The sequence below is a fragment of the Mastomys coucha genome, unplaced genomic scaffold, assembly GCF_008632895.1.
Source record: "Mastomys coucha isolate ucsf_1 unplaced genomic scaffold, UCSF_Mcou_1 pScaffold15, whole genome shotgun sequence".
NCBI classification, from domain to species: Eukaryota; Metazoa; Chordata; class Mammalia; order Rodentia; family Muridae; genus Mastomys; species Mastomys coucha.
The window spans coordinates 141634650-141650156 of NW_022196897.1; the positions used below are offsets into that span (position 1 = coordinate 141634650).

General features: G+C 46.4%; 1 protein-coding gene and 1 long non-coding RNA gene across 2 annotated transcripts; one reads left to right on the forward strand and one right to left on the reverse strand.

Annotated features, from left to right (window-relative positions):
* Positions 1-3797: 3797 nt before the first annotated feature.
* Positions 3798-6686, reverse strand: LOC116092482. The gene is made up of 2 exons (XR_004119278.1): positions 6548-6686; positions 3798-4094 (listed from the first exon to the last, which is right to left on the reverse strand). It is a non-coding gene; the product is annotated as an uncharacterized LOC116092482 (long non-coding RNA).
* Positions 6576-11131, forward strand: Procr (protein C receptor). The gene is made up of 4 exons (XM_031373730.1): positions 6576-6903; positions 8718-8975; positions 9890-10177; positions 10420-11131. The coding sequence occupies exons 1-4, from the start codon at positions 6840-6842 to the stop codon at positions 10533-10535; spliced, it is 726 nt and encodes a 241-aa protein (XP_031229590.1). The 5' UTR covers positions 6576-6839; the 3' UTR covers positions 10536-11131.
* Positions 11132-15507: the final 4376 nt, after the last annotated feature.

Genomic DNA, 15507 nt, shown 5'->3' on the forward strand with positions numbered 1-15507 from the left:
TGTGTGGGTGAGATTGTATGAATGTGTGCTCATGAGTGTGTGTGTGTGAGTGTGTGTAAATGGGTGAGCGTGCAAGTGTGTTTGTGTGGGTGAGATTGAATGAATGTGTGCTCATGAGTGTGTGTGTGAGTGTGTGTAAATGGGTGAGTGTGCAAGTGTGTTCGTGTGGGTGAGATTGTATGAATGTGTGCTCATGAGTGTGTATGTGTGTGTGTGAGTGTGTGTGTGTGTGAGTGTGTGAGTGTGATCTAACTCAGGCCAGCAGGCCTCTGTGAGAGCCTCTCTACCCACTGAGCCATCTCACTAGTCAGCCTTTTGAGATGCAACTTGAGAGCCACCAAAGTTAGCACTAAGACAGAAACAGTAAGTCTCCCTTGAGGATCCCAAAGCTACTCCTATATGTTTCGCTTTCCATTGCTCTGTCTTGGAGAAGCCCACACCTGTGGAGAAGCCCATGCCTGTTCTCTGGACTGTGACTGACTTTCTTCTGGGCACTCCTCATTTTTTTTTTCCTTGAGACAGGATTTCTCTGTGTAGCCCTGGCTGTCCTGGAACTAGCTCTGTAGACCAGGCAGGCCTCGAACTCAGAAGATATTTGCTTGCCCCTCCTTCCTGAGTTGGTGGGGTTAAAGATGTGTGCTACCACCACCTGACTTCCTCTCTTTTTCTTAATCTTTGAATTTAGGCTTTCATTAAGATATCTTGCATAAACGGAGGATGTGATTCAATGGCAGAGGGTTCACCCTGCATGTGTGAGGCCCTGGGTTCAATCCCTAGTGTGACAAATGAAAATAATAAAATTTCATACACACACACACACACACACACACACACACACACACACACATATTTAAAAAGATATCTTGTATAAAATCTCCATTTCATCACATGCCTGTCAGTCCTGATCTCTAAAAATCTAGGGACACTCAGGCTGCAGAGAGTGACAGCATGGAGTTGGGCGCCCCTCCCTTTACCACTGAATGATGGTTGAGGGGCACAGTTCATTTCCTTCCACCCCAAAACACTTGTCAAGCCCTCAAGGGACAAAAAGGCCAATGCAAAGAGACATATAAGCTCATTAGGAATCAGAGAAATGTTAAGTCAAACCAAACCCAAGTGCCATCTTACACCACCCACCTGGTGCTACCAAGGGCTGGCAAGGATGCGGAGCAGGAAACTTACACACTGCTGGGAATGCAAATTAGCACCCATCCTCGTAAAAGATTTTGGCAGTATCTCCCCAAATTGAAAACCATACACCCTGTGACTCAGCAAGTCCGTGCCCAGGTTTGCACAACACAAACTCACCCATCTATACACAAAGAGTCATGAACAAGAACACACATGCTACCACTGCTCATATGAGGCAAATAGATAAACATACATGTCCAGATGAGGAGAAGTTGGGTCTCTAGCCCAGCCTGACAGGATGCACCTGTAATCAACCCCACCCCTGGAGGAGAGACAGGAGGATCTGTGGGGCTTGCTGGCTAGCCAGTCAGTAAACTCCAGGTTCAGCGAAAGACCCTGTCTCAAAACTAAGATGAGAAGCCAGGGAAATGGGTCAGCAGTTAAAACACAGAGCCTCAGAACCCAGGTAACCCAGGTGGACAGAATGGCCCAGCTGCAATTCTTTCTAGCCTTCAAAGGCAGAGACAGACAACCCCCAGAGCAAGCTGACTGGGGAGATTTGCTTTATTCAAGCTCTGGGTTTGAAAAATAAATTAACTAAAATTTAGTCTCGGTAATGCTTGCAAGTACCAGATCAGCAGTCTCCTTCCACCGTGTGAGTCCAGGAGCGCAAACTCAGGCTCGGTGTCAAATGTCTTAACCTGTAGCCATCTTGCTGCCTCAAGCTCTGGGCGACTGAGCGATCCTGACACAACGAATAAGGTGAAAGTGTGAGCAATGAATATTCCTGACATCAGCCTTTGGCTTGTGCGTATATGCACAGACACACACATACACTGTGACACGTATGTGCTGACATTCGTGTGAACATGTGCACGAACTTATGCACACATACACATGAAAAGAAGAAGGAGAAAGAATGAAATAGCAGGAAGACACACAGCCATCTACCTCTGGCCTCCACACATATGTGCACGCATGCACACAGGAACACATCCATGCACGAACAAAAATGAAAATGTAGAGTCTAATACCAGATGACAAATCTTTTTAGATTTATTTATTTGACTTGATGTTTTGCCCGCATGTGTGTCTTTGCACCATGTGCATGCCTGGGCCCTCGGAGGTCCGAAGTGAGTGTTGAATTTCCCAGAATTAGACTGTGAGTACAAATACAGCTGTGAGCCGCCATGTGGGTGTTGAGGACAAACCTAGGCCCTCTGGAAGCGCAGTCAGTACTCTTAACTGCTGAGCCAGCTTTCCAGCCCCCAGTGGTGGTATACTCCTAAAATAGATTATATTAAAGCTGTGACAATGACTGTACCTATACAGGACAAGTGAGACTAATGCACGTTAGGGCCACTTCCACAAGGGTACCACGAGATCCAGATCTTGAGGCGGAATGACACACAGTTTTCACTGCATCTTCAGACAAGGAAGACAGACACACCTTTAGCCTGGGCCACACCTTCTGCTGGAAGTCTACAGAGAGAGATGGAAGAAGGAAGGCTTTCGTTTGCCTGCTTGCCCGCTCCTCGCTAGCACACCCATTCCTTTCCTGGCATCAGGGCCTCCCTCTTGGGTATTCCAGCAGATACAGAAGACCATCTGAGACAGCCATCCTGGATTCTTGGACTTTCTCCTCACGGCCAGCCATCGTCGGATCTGTTGAACTGCAGCCTGTAAGTCATTATTTCTTTCAAACCGTTTATTTATTTCCATCGTCCGTGCACTGGTGTTTTGCCTGCCTGAATGTTTGTGTGACGGCGTCAGGTCTTGGAATTACAGACAGTTGTGAGCTGCCATGTGGGTAGTAGGGTTTGAACCTGGGTCCTCTGGAAGAGCAGCCAGAGCCCTCAATAGCTGAGCCATCTCTCCAGCCCCCTGCAAGTCATCCTAATAAATTCCCCATATATGCACACACATATATTTTTATTCTGGGGATTTGCTACACCCACCTCCTGTTGCTTTTAAATATCCCAAACAAATTACACAGAGACCTTTCGATTTATAATAAGCCCTAAAGCATTAGAGCTTGGCAGATATCAACCCTCTTGTGCTATTTTGTCTATTTCTCTATCAATAACCCCGAGATGCCACTTGCCATGTTCCTCCTGGGACAGCTCCTACTCCAACAGGCTGGCCCTCATGGCTGTGCACTCACGATCCACCTACCCCATGGTGACTTCTTCCTTCTTCCTCTTCAGTCTCCTTTCCTTGTGGTCCCTTCCTGAGAACCCCAAGCCTGGGAACCTTCACTCTGCCCACATCTCTTCTGCCCAGCCCAGGCTATAGGCATCCTTGTTAACCAATCTGGGTTCACTTGGGGGGGGCAAGGTTTACATAGCATCATCATTCAGTGTATGTGAGGATCTCCTCGTAAGGGAAAACCAGATCTTGTGGGGCCAGTATTTAATACTTAAGTATAAATATATATACTTAATGAAATATCAGAAAGACACACAACACATATATACACATATATATGTATGTATACATATATACATACATATACTCATATATATACATGCATGCATATATATAGTCATTCCATACATTCTATATATATAGTCATTCCATAAGTTCTGTGGCTCTGAAGAAACCTGACTACTGTATTGTTTAGGATGCATGCATATATGGTATAAGTATACAGAAATGCAAAGGAATGGAAATAGTCAACTTTTATTTTTATATGATGTTATAAATTCAGAGATCAACACAGGGGAGAGAGCTACAACTGAAGATGAGTTGATGTAGCTTCAGTTACATTCGTAATGCTGTATCTCTTCTGGGAGGTGGGGACAGATGTGTTTAGAATGCAATTCTACAAGCACGAAGTAATAATTCTTCAAATACAAGACAGTTCCTGATCATTTTTAAAAATTCGAGAGCATGCAATTAGTCATGATTGAAATCACTCCACTTTGAAGGCCCATTCTTCTATCCATGATAGGCTGGGAAGTCTGCAACAACAGAGAGATGAGTATGGTATGCTTACAAATACTACTTCAGAGAATGGGAGCCTGTGCACAGCCATGGTTTGTCCCAGATTCCACTGTGACACCAAGAGGGATATAAAGAGTTAAAACTCCTCTAATGCTTCTTGACCCAAGCCTGTTCCCCAGAGGCAACCTTGAGCCGCAGTTGGCCTCCAGACATTCTCCTGTGTGTTTGGACAGACATTGTTAGGAGATAGAAGAATGGAATTTTAAATGCATTACTTGGACAGCAGTAATTCTTAAGATAAATACAACATGGGATATACCATTCGTATTTGGTACATATTCCGCTGCCCCCATCAATGGCTCATCAATCTTTCCATGTCATTCTGATCAACCGCCCTTTCCTACACCACTCTTCTAGTACAGGGATGTACCATAACCTATTATTTAAAATTCTTGTTCTTAATTAAGCAGGAAATATATGATCATATTCTAGATATAAAATTAACTATTTTAGATAATTATATTTATAATGAGAAAAACCCTTTGCAAAATAGTGGCAAAAGTTTTCACAAGATTTCCCACTCCTCTCTGCAGTCTCCCCCCCCCTCCTCTTTCTCTCGCTGTCCCTCCTTCGCTCTCCTTCCCTCTCCTTCCTCCCCTCCCCTCCTTGGAAATAAACCACTGCTTTACCTAATACATATGCTTCCATAATCATTTGCTCCTTGCAAAGACAGGTGTGCTTCATTGTTGTGTGGCTGACAGGTGAACAGATGGTTGGTTCTGAGCTGCATCTTAGTGCTCTATAACTTACTCCTAGTGATGTGTGCACAACATCCCAACCTCATTCTGTCACTTAGCTGATATTTATGTGTGACGTGTACCAATGGACCAGCATGGAGCAAGATAGCCAGCCTCCCTGTTCCCATGGGGCTTGCCATTCTGGTGGGAATTCAGACAACAAACATGTAAACAAGTAATACAGCTTCAAGCGATTCTAAGCAATATGAAATGAAGTGGGGGTTTTGCGAGGGAAGATTTTTGGGTTTGTTTTTATTTCTGAGTAGTATTTCACCATAAGGACTTTCCTAACGTAGGAGACTGACTTTAAACCAAGCTACTTGCTTCCTAAATAATATCTGCATTACACACTACTGTCCAAAACCATCACAGAAACATACCTGTATGACATCAATGCAGGAATGAATAAAGAGAATGTGGCCGTATAAGCTCTATGAAACTCTAGGCAAAGGGGGAGGTTAAATTGCAACATTTTCTTTCTTTTATTTTTTTAAATGTATTTATTTATTTTATGTATATGAGTACACTGTAGCTATACAGATAGTTGTGAGCTTTCATGTGGTTGTTGGGAATTGAATTTTAGGACCTCTGCTCACTCCAGTCAACTCCGCTCACTCAGGCCCAAAGATTTATTTATTATTATACATGAGTACGCTGTAGCTGTCTTCAGACGCGCTAGAAGAGGGCGTCAGGTCTCATTATGGGTGGTTGTGAGCCACCTTGTGGTTGCTGGGATTTGAACTCAGGACCTTCAAAAGAGCAATCAAGAGCAGTCAATGCTCTTAACTCGTTGAGCCATCTCTCCAGCCCAAATTGTAACATTTTCAAGAAAACAAATGGAACTGTAGGTCAGCCTGTTAAGTGAATTAACTAGATTCAGAAAGACAAATACTGCATGTTCTCACTCATATGTGGAAGCTAGGGGGTTGTGTGTACGTTCACGCACATAAGCGCGCATGCCTGGAAGAACATCTAAGAACAAAGTAAAATGACATATATATGAAAATGCCACAATGAAACCCATTACTGTACATAGTAACTTAAAAATGCATAAGAGACTGGGCATAGTGACTGATAAGATTAATCCCAGCACTCAGGAGGCAGGAGCAGTCAGAGCTCTGTGAGTTCAAAGCCAGCTGGATATAGATACAAAGACCTTTTTTTTTTTTTTTTTTAAATAAATAAATAAGAAGAAAATGCACAGACAGAAACGGCCTTATATAATATTTCAGGAAATATTGCTTACTAAGGATGATACACCAAATTTCTTATTCTGTCCTACTTCATTTTTTCAAAAACATACTAATTTATGATGTCATTGCCACTAAATGACTATGACCTCTTCGAAGCTAAGATTTATCTGGGTCGTTCCTAAATCTCTGCTACACTGAGTTCCTTTTTACTCACTCGCTTCTGTGACTCTTTCTGAGAACCCCTCTCCTCCAATTGTGTAATTCCTGTGTACTTAAACTTCTGATAAACTATAGGCAGTTATCCTGGAAAGTTAAATTCCAATCCTGGATCTGCCGTCATCACGACGTACAAACTTTGGGCAAACCCCTGCATGTCTTTGGACCTCAGTTTCCCCTGTCATCTCTACATTTTCAGAGTCCGCAACATCGAAAGCAGACGCCCCACCCCCTGACTCAGCGGCGACCGACCGGACTTCTCACCGAGCCCTTCTCCCCCTTTTCCGCTCCTCCTCAAGCCTCGGAAGCAAGCAGCGGGAGGAGAAAAGGGCAGGTCCAGGCAGGAGGGCCGCGGCTGGGAGGGGCCGAGGCGAGCCGGCCCCCTAGTAGGAAATGAGACAGGTCCAAGTAACACTTTAAAAGCCTGACTCCCTCTTCCTCCACGCGTTCTCTCTCCATCGTCCACTCTGCTCCGGCCCCTCCCGGACAGCCTCCCTTCTCTTTCCTGATCCGAGCCTGCCCCAGCCCAGGTGGGACCCAGAACTTCAGCTCCAGGATGTTGACGAAGTTTCTGTCGCTGCTGCTGCTGCTGCCTGGCTGCGCCCTTTGTAACTCCGATGGTGAGTTAGGGTCAGGGCTCCTGCCTGAGGGTGTTCTGGGGTCTTGGTGTACTTGGGAACTTTGGCCTGATTGTAGGACAGCTAAGCCCACACAGCATGAATGTCTACAGCTGCTGGGTCCTGGGCTTTGGCTTGCGTTTCAAAGACATGGTGAGGAAATCCAGTTAGCTCTCCGGAGAAGGCTGGGAGGAGGCTGGCAGAAAGGGACCTGTAGAGAGAATAAGAACGAGGTGAGGAGGCAAAGAGAGCAGTGTCAGTCTAGGGAAGACAGGAAGAGATATGAGATGGACATCTGGGGAGACGCTAGGAAAGCTGAGATAAGTTTGGAGGTTGAGATGGGGAGCAGGAGAAAGACAGGGGATGTAGCTGGTGAGGTGGGAGATCCGGGCAGAAGAGCCAGGGCCAGAAGCTGCTGGAAGCTCTTCAACAGAAAAGGGGAATTCATCTCTAGACAGTATTGATGCCCAGCTCCCCACACTTCCTATATAGCCTCTGTCTCTCCCTCAGAGGGGCAGTATTGAGAGTGCCTACTGTATTTTATACACGCATTGACTTGTGGTGAGCAATATTGTCATACTGATCTTGCAGAGGGGAAAACTTGGTCACAGAACAGTTAAAGGTCATTGCTAAGGTTACTCACACCAACATATCCACACTTGCAAACACAGAAAGCAACTTCTCAAATGCAACAGGGTGTGTGTGTGTGTGTGTGTGTGTGTGTGTGTGTGTGTGTGTGTGATGGGGGACATGTTACAATGCCAATACCGCTAAGGCCATTTCCTGGGTACTAAAGACAGAGAATCAAACCCAGTTTCAACAGAGATTTGTCAGGCAGAGCAAGGGTAGCAGAGAGCAACCTAAACAAGCTCTTCATACACTGGCCAGAGGTCAGCATGAGGAACTCCAAGCCATTGGATAAAACTGAACACAGAGATTCGCCAGAAAAGGCAACTGGGGCCAGATCACTTACTCTGGATCTCAAACTGGGGCCAGACTCTGAGATCCGTCCTGTGGACAGATGACTTCAGATCGGTGGGTTGGCTTCAGCTACCAGTATTCAAATCTTGGTTTGCTTTACCATCTTGGCCTCAGATTCCCATACACAAGGGGTTAATAATAGTAGCTACCATGTTAAAGCGTTAGGAGGAAGGCATGCATAAGTTAATAATGAGTATAAAACAGTGCCTAGGGCGTAACAAGTACTTCATGGGTATTAGCTATTATTATTTGGGAGGGGCAGGGCACACCCCAGGAGGGCTCTAAGGGTTTTGGATGAGATGGAGATCCAGTAAGAAGGGACGAAACTCTGCCCAGTGTGATGGTGCACAATTTTAACTTCAGCAGCAAGTAGATCCCTGAGTCGGAGGTCATCCTGGTCTACAAAACCAGCCGAGAATAGCTGGGGCTACACCAAGAAATCCTGTCTTGGAAATCAAACAAAGCAAAAGGACAAAATTGAGAATTGTGGTCCCCCATGGGATGACAGTGACCCAGGAGAGTTATACGGGGACTGGAGTTGGGATCTTATAAGAGGCCAGGGTTTGACAGGCTGGCCGGGTGAAGGATGGAAAACAAACACCCAGGGATGCCTTTTCCGATTGCAGACCTCAGTTTCCTCATTTGTAAAGCAAAATTAATAACTCCTGTCCCCTCCTGGAGGGGTTATTGTGAGCGTCAGATGGAGGGGCAGGTGGGTGAGTGCTTTATAGGATTGCAAAGTGGGCGGCAGGCCGCTGGGTTAAGGGGTTATTATCTCTGGCTGCCAACTCCCCCTTCCCTCGCTGGCGGTCCTGACGCGCTGACTCTGCCCTCAGGCTCCCAAAGCCTTCACATGCTCCAGATCTCCTACTTCCCAGACTCCGATCATGTGAGGCATCAGGGCAACGCCTCTCTGGGAAAACTCCTGACACACACATTGGAAGGCAAGAGCAAAAACATCACCATTCTCCAGCTGCAGCCCTTGCAGGATCCGGAGAGCTGGAACCGCACCGAGAGTGCCCTGCAGCTCTACCTGACCCAGTTCGAAAGCCTGGTGAAGTTGGTGTATAGAGAGCGCAAGGACAACGTGTTCTGTGAGTTGGGGCGCCTGGTCAGGGCTGATGGGGGCCATGGAGGATGAGAGAGCCTAAAGAGGCTTGTGGCCAAGCTTAGGCTAAGGCTAAGGCTCTAGACAGCAGGATTTTTGTGAAGGGGTGGGGTGGGTGTGGTCTTTGGAGCTCTCACCCTTGGAGAGATTGTTTTGTGGGAGAAAGTCAATATCCTAACTGTAAGAAACCTTTACCTGACCACCGAGCAGTGGTGATGCACGCCTTTAATCCCAGCACTTGGGAGACAGAGGCAGGCGGATTTCTGAGTTCGAGGCCAGCCTGGTCTACAGAGTGAGTTCCAGGACAGCCAGGGCTACACAGAGAAACCCTGTCTTAAAAAAAAAAAAAAAAAAAAAAAAAAAAGATGATAGATAGATATCTAGATAGATAGATCAGGGCCGGTGTGACCTCTTAGAGCAGACCTGCTTGGGGACCCTGTCGTTCATCTTCTCTGACCCCCAAAGTTTCACTGAAGATCCTCATAGGGCCCTACCTTTCCCTTCATATGGCCTGAAGCACTTTGCCCTCAGCCTGTTGATTAGTCCATCCATAGCTCCCTCACAACCCCAGTTCCTCTCAACAACCCTATCTCTTGCATCTCTGGTCCAGGAAACCACCACTGCCCTTCACAAGCCTTCTCTGCTTCTTTCTCCCACGGCCCCACGTTTTCGTCATGGCTCCTTTTTACACAGGCTCCAACAATCTCCCACGGTCCCACGTTTTCGCCGTGGCTCCTTTTTACACAGGCTCCAACAATCCAACCCGAGCACTCTCCAGACCCTCTCGTGTCCTCAGGCATCCCTTCCTTCTCCCACATCCCCTTTGCCCCTGGGTGAACATCCCCCAACACCTGGAGCCTTCTCAGGCAACCACAGAGCTGACCCTCCCCCTCTCCACAGTTCCTCTCACTGTTAGCTGCTCCCTGGGCTGCGAGCTTCCGGAGGAGGAGGAGGAGGGCTCCGAACCCCATGTCTTCTTCGATGTGGCCGTGAATGGAAGCGCCTTTGTAAGTTTCCAGCCAAAGACTGCCGTATGGGTGTCTAGCTCCCAGGAGCCCTCCAAAGCGGCCAACTTCACCCTGAAGCAGCTCAATGCCTACAACCGGACTCGGTATGAAATGCAGGAATTTCTGCAGGGCACCTGTGTGCAGTACCTGGAGAAACATATCACCACGCAGAACATGAAAGGTGTGAGGGGATTCTGGCCAGGCCTGTGTGCTGGGGAGGGGGTGACTTCCAGGCAAATGAAGGGACATAAAGGGATCCCTTGAGTAACAAAGGGAGGAGGCTGGAGGCTCAGGCGAGGGTACATCCACAAAGCTTAAGTCACAGGGTGACTTCCTTTGAAAGTATAGATGCTTTGGGGTTCGACCCAAACTTTAGTCTCCTTGGGAGTATGCTCTTCAACTCACTTTCTGCCTGTTCTGCAGGGAGCCAAACAGGTCGCTCTTACACTTCACTGGTCCTGGGCATCCTGATGGGCTGTTTCATAATCGCCGGTGTGGCCGTTGGCATCTTCATGTGCACAGGTGGACGACGTTGCTAATTATTCTCCAGGCCCCTAGGAGAAAGGGCTGGACTGGTGGGAGCTGGTAAGGGAAGGTCGAAGCTCATAGGAAGCCAAGCAGACTCCACCAGCGCCAGCGGGCCACCATATCTCAGGAGGTTTAGAGCAACAACTCCAGCATCTGCCTAAGAAGTGTGTGAGGAAGGGATGTGGGGAGGGTATGGAGACAAACTAACCGGTTTGCAAAGGACTTGAGCACATGCGTGCTTTGTGTAGCTGGCCTGAGAAGTGGGTGTTTATCTGTGGAAATCAGACCATGGATTTGGGGGTGGAGTAAGACTGGGGGGGGGTCTGTGACCTCCCTGAATAGGCAGATTTACTGTAGGCATTTAAAACATCTTACTAAATAAAAGGAGTTGTCTGTAACCAAAATAAAACTTATTTAACGTGTCCAGGAGTGTCCAACTTGGGAAGGGACACTGGGAATGATATGATAGGGAAGACAGAACCCCCGGAAATGTCACCGGTGTGAGGTTAAACAACATGGGAACAGTGAATTAATAAATATCAAATTTCTTATTTATGTAAAAGGTGTGCTATATCTTCTATTTTATTAAAACTTCTGAAAAAAAGTATATAGCCTATAGCCTTTGTTCTGTTTCCTCACTTGTCAGTTACTTGGTAAGCAGCAGCAGCGGAGTGGTCTCCCTATGACGAGTTCACAGGTCACCAGTAAGCTGGCATCCTTAGCTGTGACATGTGCCTTGTTTGACTCTGTGAGCTGGAAATTCTCTCTACACTTCCTTCTGAGACACTGTGATTCATACAAACTGTTCTGGAACATTCTCAACCCTTTGCTTCATTCATTCACCTTGGAGATACTGTCTTCCTTAAAATGCCCCCTTCCCTCACCTTTTTGGCCATGCCCTGACTTGCAGGGCTTCAAATATTTATTTCTGGTGGTTTCTCTGGAGAAACAATACAATTTAATATTTAAGAGCATGTATTCAGGGCTGGAGAAATGACTCTGCAGTTACAAAAGACCAGAGCTGGTGGCCAGCATCTACCAAGTCGACTGCTTAAAGCTGCCGGTAACATTGGTGCTGAGGGATCTGGCGCCCTCTTCTGGCCTCCTGGGGCACTGGCAACACACACAGACAAACACTAAATGTTTTTTTAATTTTGAAGAACTTTTCTTGTGGGGGGAGGGGCATTTCAAGTGGAGTTTCTCTGTGTAGCCCTAGCTGTCTTAGAACTTGCTCTGTAGACCAGGCTGGACTCGAACTCAGAAATCCACCTGCCTCTGCCTCTTGAGTGCTGAAACTAAAGCATGCACCACCACCCCAGGTATAAGAACATTTTAAAATCAGACTTCAGTTTTAAATCTTGGTATTTAGTATCTCCAAATTCTTACTTCCTTCATTCATAAAAGGAATAATAAAATATACAAAAAGGATAAACAAAGATACCTACCTCAAGCAGACCTGATGGGTATCGGGTAAATCAATACAAGTACATGTATGGTTCAGGAATACAGCTGAACCTCACATTAGCACTAAGTTTTCCCAGGGAACCAACTCAAGGTTTCACAAAGGTTAGGCAGGCTCCTGGCACTGAACAGCATTCTCCACCCAGCACCGGCTCCTTTTATGTTTTGTTTGTTTTAGACAGGGTCATACTATGTAGGCCAGGCTGGCCTTGAACCTGGGATCCTTCTTCCTCAACACCCCCAAGCTATGGGTTACAAGAATCCCTACTATACTCTGTTCCCCTTGAATAACTTAAATATCTTGAGGCTATTCAGAATCGACGTATGAGAAATCAATTTTATTACCCTTTTTCCTCTCTCCAGTGACTTAATAACTGTTCATGGGTAAAAGGGATACATCTGCGCAGTATCACTGGAGCGACCTCCGTGGTAAGCTCTGCCGTGGTAAGCTCTGCCGTGGTAAGCTCTGCCGTGGTAAGCTCTGCCGTGGTAAGCTCTAGTTACTTACGTCCCTTTATTCCCACTTATAAAGTACAACAGCTATAGAATCCGTTCTCTTCTTCCTGCCCTTCCTTTTCCTCTGTGGGAGGCACCGGTGCACCACTCAGTTCAATCTTCAGAGGGGCTTGCCATTCAGGGAATCCAGCCAGCAGGGAGCCCCAAGTTACTTCAGTTCCCAAGTGACCACCTTAGCTGCAGAGAACAATCAGCACAGGGGTGTGCCTGTCCGGTGACTGCCCTCCTCCTGTGACTGGGCAAGGCAGAGGCATAAACATTCAGCTGTGCCCAATTACTCTGGAGCTCCCTGCCAGGCTCTCTGGGCTCGAGTGGGATCTCCGAAGCAATTTGACTTTTTCCTTGACTCCATCCTGCCTCCTCCTCCAGTAAACATCCTGCATTCCAACTCTTTCTCGGCATCTGCTTCCAGAAAACTCAAAACTCAACACGCATGTACACGTGCCCCTCTCCCCATGTGTGTGTCTACTCCCCCACACCCCCTCTCTTCCCAAGTTGAGAGATGACCACAGTCATTTTTAATCAGGCCATGGCAATAACTTCCTCCTAGATTCTCCCTTGTCTATATATATTTTTCCCCTCTGTTCTAATTGATCTTATGCATGGCAGTAAAAGAAAAAGCAAACACCTGAAAAGTCTGTGCCATTTCTGTGGTGGCTCACAACCATCTGTGATGGGATCCGATGCCCTCTTCTGGTGTGTCTGAAGAGAGCAACAGTGTACTCATATACATAAAATAAAATAAATAAATACATCTTTTTTAAAAAGTCTTTTTTTTTAAAATCATTAAAAAGAAAGCTGGGCGGTGGTGGCGCATGCCTTTAATCCCAGCACTTGGGAGGCAGAGGCAGGCAGATTTCTGAGTTCGAGGCCAGCCTGGTCTACAGAGTGAGTTCCAGGACAGCCAGAGCTACACAGAGAAACCCTGTCTCAAAAAAACAAAAATACAAAACAAAAAAAAAAAAAGAAAGAAAGAGAGAAGGAAAGAAAGAAAGAATAGCTGGGGCCTGGAGAGATGGCTCAGAGTTAAGAGCACGGACTGCTCTTCCAGAGGTCCTGAGTTCAATTCCCAATAACCACATAGTGGTTCACAACCATCTGTAATGGGATCCAATGCCCTCTTCTGGTATGTCTGAAGACAGCTACAATGTAATTCATATACCTAAAATAAATAAATCTTAAAAAAAAAAACACATTATTTTTGAGGGTATCTTAATTCATTTTCTGTTGCTGTAACAAAATCTCCGAGGCTGGGTGATTTATAAGGAAAAGAGGTTTACTAAGCTTGCAGTTTTGGAGGCCAGAAGTCCCAAATCCAGCAGCCTCCTCCATGTGTGTGTTCTCACCTAAGGAAGGTCCTTCTGATTGCATCATGACATGGTAGATGGCATCACATGGTAGGAGTGTGTGTTAGAGAAATCTCCCAGAGATAGAGAGAGAAGGCAAGAGATGGAGAAAGATTCACTCTTTCATAATTGTTTCTCTCACAGGAACTAACCCACCTCAGGACAGCCTAACTCACGCCATGAGACCGGCATGGATCCCTTCCCATCAATGTCCGTCAGAGCCAGTACCCCTCCCACTAGAGCCCTACCCACTAAAGGGGCTTTTAATCTTTTAATATCGCACAGGTAGAAGCTAAGTTTTAACATGAATATTGACAAGGAATTCCATGAGGGTTTGCGGTGCCTTTGCATCCACATCCAGAAGCAGAAGGTAAAGAATCCGAGGTGGGGACAAGAGGAAGAAGGCTTGCTCCCTCACGTCCTCGAGTCTCCACAGAGAGAAGGGTGACTGGAAGCTCAGCAGACACTGCCGAGTAGCCTTCGTGGCTGTATGACTGTGGACCAGTCACTGCCATCTGTGGGAAGGACCCTGTGGTTTCTGAGATACCTGCCCGCTCTGGTGGGCAGGATTCTAGCTCCTAACTCCAGATGGCTGACATTTGGGTAAATCCTTAAGGGTCTCTGACATTCCATTCATCTTCAGAGAATGACCTCAGGATGCCTGCCTTAGGTCTGACTGCTAACGGCTGAACAGGAAGCCCAGTTGGAGTTTACATGAGAAATAAACAAATGTGGGACACATTTAAACAAGTGACTTTTAAGAGCATCTTAAAAACTTCCTTCTGGGTGGCCTGGTTCATGGTCTCCCATTTAACATTAAACGAGAGTGTCTTTATTATATGCATCCTGTCTAAGTCTAGTTAACTGTATCCTGGTCCTTCCTTCAATCTCTCTCTCTCTCCCTCTCTCTCTCTCTCTTTTCACTCTTTCAAGATTTATTTACTTTTTAATTATGTGAGTACACTGAAGCTGTCTTCAGACACACACTAGAAAAGTACCTTTTACAGATGGTTGTGAGTCACCATGTAGTTGCTGGGAATCGAACTCAGGACCTCTGGAAGAGCAGTCAGTATCTCTCCAGCCCTGTTCTTTTTTCTTAAAAAGCAAGGTTTCACTATGTACCTCTGGCTTGGCCTGTCCTTTGCTCTGTAGACCATGCTGACCTCAAACTCAGAGCTCCACCCGTTTTTGCTTTCTGAATTCAGGGATTAAAGTGCACCAGGACACCGGCGTGTATCTCATGTTTCCAGTTTATTGAGCTGTTGCTGGAGTCTATCTTATGGTAAGCATCCTGCTAACAAGTAAAGGGAAAGCAGAAATGGGTAGAACAGGACCCCCCTGGAAGCAGCTCTAATCTAGAGGGAGAAGCACAGAAAACAACAGAGAGCAAATGTGATTGTAGGCGCCTTCCCAGGGAAGCACTCTCAGGAAGCCACACAGGCCATAGACTGCATCAGGGCTTAAAGAAACACAGTTTGTGCAGGGAAAGAAGAGGGAATCCATTGCTCATCTCTGTCTAGAACAAGAGAAGGGTTGGTACACACTTGTTGAAATGATGAGTGATGAACTTGAACTGATGGAACAGCACCAAGGAAAAGAAAACCACAGAGCTAGGGAGGCAGCTCAGTGGGCACACACCCGCTACACAAGTGTTAGGACT

Bases quoted from the DNA above. Each gene is read 5' to 3' on its own strand.
- Procr (XM_031373730.1), top strand. From the start codon at position 6,840: ATGTTGACGAAGTTTCTGTCGCTGCTGCTGCTGCTGCCTGGCTGCGCC. The intron at 6,904-8,717 runs GTGAGTTAGGGT...CTCTGCCCTCAG, and splicing joins CGCCCTTTGTAACTCCGATG to GCTCCCAAAGCCTTCACATG. The intron at 8,976-9,889 runs GTGAGTTGGGGC...CCCTCTCCACAG, and splicing joins GCGCAAGGACAACGTGTTCT to TTCCTCTCACTGTTAGCTGC.